General features: G+C 51.9%; 1 protein-coding gene across 1 annotated transcript in view; it reads right to left on the reverse strand.

Moving 5' to 3' along the window:
• man1a2 (mannosidase, alpha, class 1A, member 2) overlaps positions 1–2,265 on the reverse strand; it is a 150,993-nt gene extending 148,728 nt beyond the window's left edge. The window contains exons 1-2 of the mRNA XM_069155072.1: positions 2,061–2,265; positions 188–688 (exon numbers count right to left, since the gene is read on the reverse strand). Of these exons, the coding sequence (XP_069011173.1) occupies positions 188–501 (314 nt within the window). The 5' untranslated portion in view covers positions 502–688; positions 2,061–2,265. The remainder of the gene's footprint in view (positions 1–187; positions 689–2,060) is intronic.
• Between the last annotated feature and the right edge of the window lie 3,735 nt (positions 2,266–6,000).

The raw sequence follows: 6,000 nt of genomic DNA on the forward strand, positions 1-6,000 counted from the left end.
TGGGTGAAGATCCAAATTTAAACCAAGTAATTGCTAATATGCAAGACAGTTGGTTGCAACAGTTTTTTTCTCTGCATATTTATTATCAAACTTGCAGCCTGCCATTGCTTCAAAAATATCTTCTTGAGAAAAGACAGCGATTTGTTTCAAAACATTAAATACGCAAAAAAGAAGACGCGTTCCTTACCTGTGTCTGTGCTCGTCATGTCCTCCCTGTCCATGTATGATCACCTGTCCTGAAGCATGCTTCCCCTCTTTGGGCGTGTCAATGTGAGGGATGAGCACATCCTCCAAACCCAGGTCGAAGCGCTTGTGCTTGGAGTTGTCTGGGAGGAAAAAGAAGGCCCCGAAGCATAAGGTGATGAAGGCACTGAGGATAAGCAGGAGGATGAACTTCTCGGACAGCCTCAACGTCGCCCTGTGGTGCGGGAAAGAGGAGGCGCCCGGCGACAGAGTGGGTATCCTGCGGCCCGACAGCGGCAGCAGAGCCGGCGTCGTCATGGTTCGACCGTTGAAATGAACTTCACTTGGGGTGGGTTTACGGGCGCCACAGGTGTTGTCGTAGCAGCATGCACCGGCTGGTTGACTTTATTATCTCATCCCTGCATCGGTAAGTCCAGAAACCAGAAAGGGCCGAGGTCCCTCAGTGAAGGAGTGACTCGTCAGCAGGGAAACGGTCATGACGATTCTGTAAGACACATTGCAGACACACGGTTAGATCCCGAGTCGTTCAAACCCATCTAGTGCATCGTTACCATAGATATGCCACCATTTTAGACGTGCCACTCTTTTTCTTTTACCCCCTCAGCCTTTACACACAGTCAGTACTTTCCATGTTGTCACCACAGAGGAGCTGATACCGCTCACAGTTGTGCCTTTAGTTGTCATTTCTCCACCTAAGCAACATGTCCCCCGTAACCAGGAGCGTCGTCCCACCGGGCGCTGCCCGACAGGCTCCTGAGTTACAATCAAACACACCGTGACAACTCCACAAAATAGTCCATCACACATCAGGTGTTGGCTGAAATATCAGTCAGAAAACAACCGTGCTGTTTTCTATGGCGCGTTTAATAACATGTCGTCTTGAACATAAAAACCTCAGAATCGCTCTCTTTCTCTGTTTCTCTCTCAACACTTCATCTTTCGGCCGTGAGACACACGACAACCATGGTCCAGATGTTTAAGGTATCCAGATGTCCGACCCGCAGATTTGCGCATAATGGCTTTAACACCGGGAACGACAGCGCTCTCAGTCGGCCGTGTGTCCCGATGAAACGACCCGAGATGAAGCTCAGCTCCGTGTTCTCGTCATCGGATGAGATCCGCGTCCATCGGACCGGACCGGACCGGACCGGACCGGAATAACAGGTCACCGTCGTGCGGCCAGCCTCGGAAACACACGACCCGCTGAGCTGGGTCACAACACGGGATAGTTCATTAATCCCTCATCAAAACACCGACACGGTTGAAAAGGTGCAGGCTCAATTACCCCGTCGGGTGTGGAGACAACCAACAACCCCATGTTTGAGTCCTCGGTGTGGACGAGGAGGAGGAGGAGGAGGAGGAGGACGAGGAGGAGGAGGAGGAGGACACGACGAGCAGCCCTTTAAACAGCCCGTTACCGTTACACGGCTACCGGGAACACACGAGCTGATCGGTGTTGACCGTCGGGTCGGGGGTGAAGCTACGACGCCTCGGTGTCTCCACGCGGAATACCAAGTTTCGTCCTGAGACAGGGAGGACAGGGGGACACGGGGGGGGACAGGGGAGACAGGGGGGGACAGCCTGCGTGAGCCGAGACGAGATGCTAGCTAGCGATACCGAAGCTAGCTTACCCTGCTAATGCTGGCTAGCAGAGGAAGAAGAAAAAAAAAAAAAAAAAACAACAACAGCGAAGAGAAAGTGGAGAACCGGAGAACCACGGAACCATAGAACCATAGAACCACGTCCAGGTGGAACATGGACACCGACAGAACACACTCCGACACACGCGTCTGGGCTCGCTGACATTTTAGCTGCCCAGCGGGGCGCTAGCCGCGGCTCCCTGACGGGCTCATCACCTCCGTCCTCGGTCGCTCCGTGAGACGCCGCCGCCGGTCGGGACTCCCGGTCCGCCCTTTTTCTTTTTTTGTTGGAAGAAGTCTCCGCGGCGGGTGTCCTCATGTTCCACGGATGTGTCCCGCCGTCGTAGACCCGCTGCGGTGGAGCCGTTTCAGCTCACGGCCACATCGCGGTGCAGCTCCGCGGACGCTGATGTGGAGAAGCGGCCGCTCGGTCGGACTGCAGCGGCGGACTGAGAGAGGAGGAGGAGCCGCTGGGGATCCGGAGCTCCGCCGGCTGGGGAGGGACCGTCTGACAATGGGCTGAGTGAGGAGGAGCTGCTGGGGATCCGACGCTCAGCGGGTAGGGACCGTCTGACAATGGTATGGTTCAACAACAACAACAACAACAACACAACACACTGGCCTGGCTCCTACGACACCTCGTCTTCATTCAGTGATGAAATATAAATAGATGGAAAGCGGTTTTGGATGAATAAATTCACTAGATTTTTTTTTTTTATTATTGTTATTATTATGTACTTCTCCTTCTCCACACTCATTTTTTGTGAAAAGCATCCAGTGGTGGAGGAAGTATTCAGCAATGTTAGTAGAAAACAGTTAGGTAGGTAGGAAGGTATTTACTTTATTAATCCCAGAGGGGAAATTTTTTTCGCTACAGCAGCATACAGAAGCAATAAGATAATAACAGAAATAATAGAATAAAATAATAGAATAGAATAGAATAATAGAAAAGCAATAAAATAGCAGTAAATAGCAGTAAAAAAATATAAAATGCACAGTATATACAGTACATTATATATCTATATATATTATATACAAACAAACCAAGAAACACAGTCAACATATATATATACATATATATACACACATATATATACATACATATATATACACACACACACATATATATACACACACACACATATATTATATACAAACAAACCAAGAAACACAGTCAACAGTGTTATTGTACTGTGATGGATTTTACCAGAGGTGAGTTATTGTACAGTCTTATTGCAGTGGGCAGGAATGATCTCCTGTATCTGTCCTTGTGACAGCGGAGCTGGAGGAGTCTTTTGGAGAAAGTGCTCCGCTGTCCCTGCAGCAGGTGGTTGAGAGGGTGGACAGGATTATCCAATATGGACAATAGTTTGTTCAGCGTCCTCCTCTCCACCACCTTTTCCAGACTATCCAGTTTGTAGCCGATGATGGAGTCGGCCTTCTTAACCAGTTTGTGAAGTCTGTTGGTGTCACCGGCTCCAACGCTGCTCCCCCAGCAGACCACAGAGAAGTACAATGCACTGGCCACAACAGATGGTAGAACATCTCCAACATCTCGCTGCACACATTGAAGGATCGAAGTTTCCTCAAGAAAAAGAGTTGACTCATCACCTTCTTGTAGACAGCGTTGATGTTGGTCTTCCAGTTCAGTCTGTTGTCATGGAGACACCAGGTACTTGTACTCCTCAACCATGTCCACCTCCTCTCCCAGAACTCTCAGCGGTTGTGGAGCCGTCGTCTTCCTCCTGAAGTCGACCACCATCTCTCTGGTCTTGGCCACGTTCAGGAGCAGGTGATTCCTTCCCGCCCACTCCACAAAGTCCTCCACTACTGCCCTGTACTCGTCCTCCCGTCCATCCCTTATACATCCTACCACTGCAGAGTCATCAGAGAACTTCTGCAGATGTCTTGACTCTGAGTTGTACTGGAAGTCAGTTGTGTATAAGGTGAACAGGAAGGAGACAGAACAGTTCCCTGAGGAGCTCCAGTACCACTGACCACCGTATCAGACAGCACACTGTCCAGATGGACAAACTGTGGTCTGCCTGTCAGGTAGTCATTGATCCAGGAGACGGTGGACGTATCCACCCCCACCACCCGCAGCTTCTCACTCAGCAGCAGTGGTTGGATGGTGTTGAATGCACTGGAGAAATCAAAGAAAGTGATTCTCACAGATTCACCGGTTCCATCCAGGTGAGACTGAGCTCGTTCCAGCAGGTAGATGATGGCGTCGTCCACTCCCACATGAGGCTGGTACACAAATTGCAGCGGGTCCAGAGAAGATTTCACCAGCGGCCTGAGGTGGGCCAAGACCAGCCTCTCCAGCACCTTCATCACATGAGGTGTGAGGGCAACCGGTCGGTAGTCGTTGAGGCCAGATGGAGTCATCTTCTTGGGGACAGGAACCAGGCAGGACGTCTTCCACAGCACCGGGACCTCCTCCTGCTTCAGGCTCAGGTTGAAGAGGTGTTGTAGGACCTCAGCCAGCTGGACGGCGCAGGTCTTCAGGACCCCAGGGCTGATGCTGTCAGGTCTTCAGGACCCCGGGGCTGATGCCGTCAGGTCCTGCAGCCTTGCGCTGGTGGATTCTCTCCAGCTGTCTCCTAACCTGGCCAGTCGTCTCAGAAGGGGGGGTGGGGGGTCAAGGTGTCAATGGTGGAAAAGCCCTTTGAGATTGAGGGCTCTGTGTCCATGCAGCTCACCAGGGGGGATAGAGAGGGGAGGGGGGGGAGGCAGCAGAGGTGTTTGGGAGGTGTGAGGTGTGGAGGAGACAGATGAGGGTGGTGAACTAAACCTGTTGAAGAAACAGTTTAGCTCATTGTTCCTCTCCAGGTTCCCCCTGGTTGTTCCTCTCCAGGTTCCCCCTGGTTGTCTCTCTCTCCCCTTCAACCCAGTAATCTCCTTCATAACGGTCCACACCTCCCTCACATTGTTCTGCTGGAGTTTGGCCTCCAGCTTCCTCCTGTAGGAGCCCTTGCACTCCCTCATCTTCTCCTTCAGGTGGCGCTGCACTCTCCTGAGCTCCTCCCTGTCCCCAGACCTGAAGGCTGCTTTCTTCTGATTAAGAAGCACCTTCAGGTCACTGGTGATCCACGGCTTGTTGTTGGGGAAGCAGTGTCCAGTCCGGGATGGTACGGTGGTGTGTTCACAGAATTTAATGTATTCTGTGATACAGTCCTTCATGCTGTTGATGTCCTCCCCATGTGGTCCACACAGCACATCCCAGTCCGTGGACTCAAAGCATTCCTGCAGGGCTTCTTTAGCCTCCTGTGTACACCTCCTCACAGACCTGGTGGTCACAGGCTGCCTCTGTACCAGAGGAACATACTTGGGAGTCAGCAGGACCAGGTTGTGATCCGACCTACCAAGGGGGGGAAGGGCAGTTGCACTGAATGCATCCATGGCATTAGCATACAGTAGGTCCAGAGTTTTATTGTCCCGGGTGGGGCAGTTAACATACTGGTGCAAAGTTGGCAGTACTTTATCCAGACTGGTTAAAGTCTCCAGTAACTGCCAAAAATGCACCGGGATGCTTAGTCTGCAGTTTAGACACAGTGGAGTAGATGGTGTCTACTGCTGCCTCTACGTCAGCTGATGGAGGAACGTACACAATGATAACGATGGTGGACGAGAACTCCCTCTGCAAATAATACGGGCGCATCCCCACGGCTAGAAGTTCAATGTCTGGGCTACAGAAACGTTCCTTCACACACACGTGGTCGGGATTGCACCACCTCTCGTTCACATAGACTGCAATCCCTCCACCTTTCTTCTTGCCGCTCCGAACAACGTCTCTGTCCTCCCGAACAGTCCTGAAGCCGGGTACCGCTGCGCTGTGGTCTGGGAGATGTGAGTGCAGCCATGTCTCGGTGAAACACATGATGCTGCCCTCCCGGTACTCTCTCTGGGTCTTTACCAGCGCCGAGCTCGTCCGTCTTGTTGGCCAACGACCTCACGTTCCCCATCAAGATCTCCGGTACCGATGGTTTATATCTCATCCTCTTCACCTTCAGCTTAGCTCCAGCTCTGCAACCCCGACGTCTTCTCCGAAGTTCTTCCGGGATTTCAGGCCTCTCTCCGGGCAGCAGCAGTAGAGGCCTACCCAGCGCGATCAGCTGATCACGAGAGTAAACAATGGCCCCAATCCGCTGTGCGT

The sequence above is a fragment of the Embiotoca jacksoni genome, unplaced genomic scaffold, assembly GCF_022577435.1.
Source record: "Embiotoca jacksoni isolate LCO1_2020_lvr unplaced genomic scaffold, fEmbJac1.0.p SCAF_2, whole genome shotgun sequence".
In the NCBI taxonomy this organism is placed as follows: Eukaryota; Metazoa; Chordata; class Actinopteri; family Embiotocidae; genus Embiotoca; species Embiotoca jacksoni.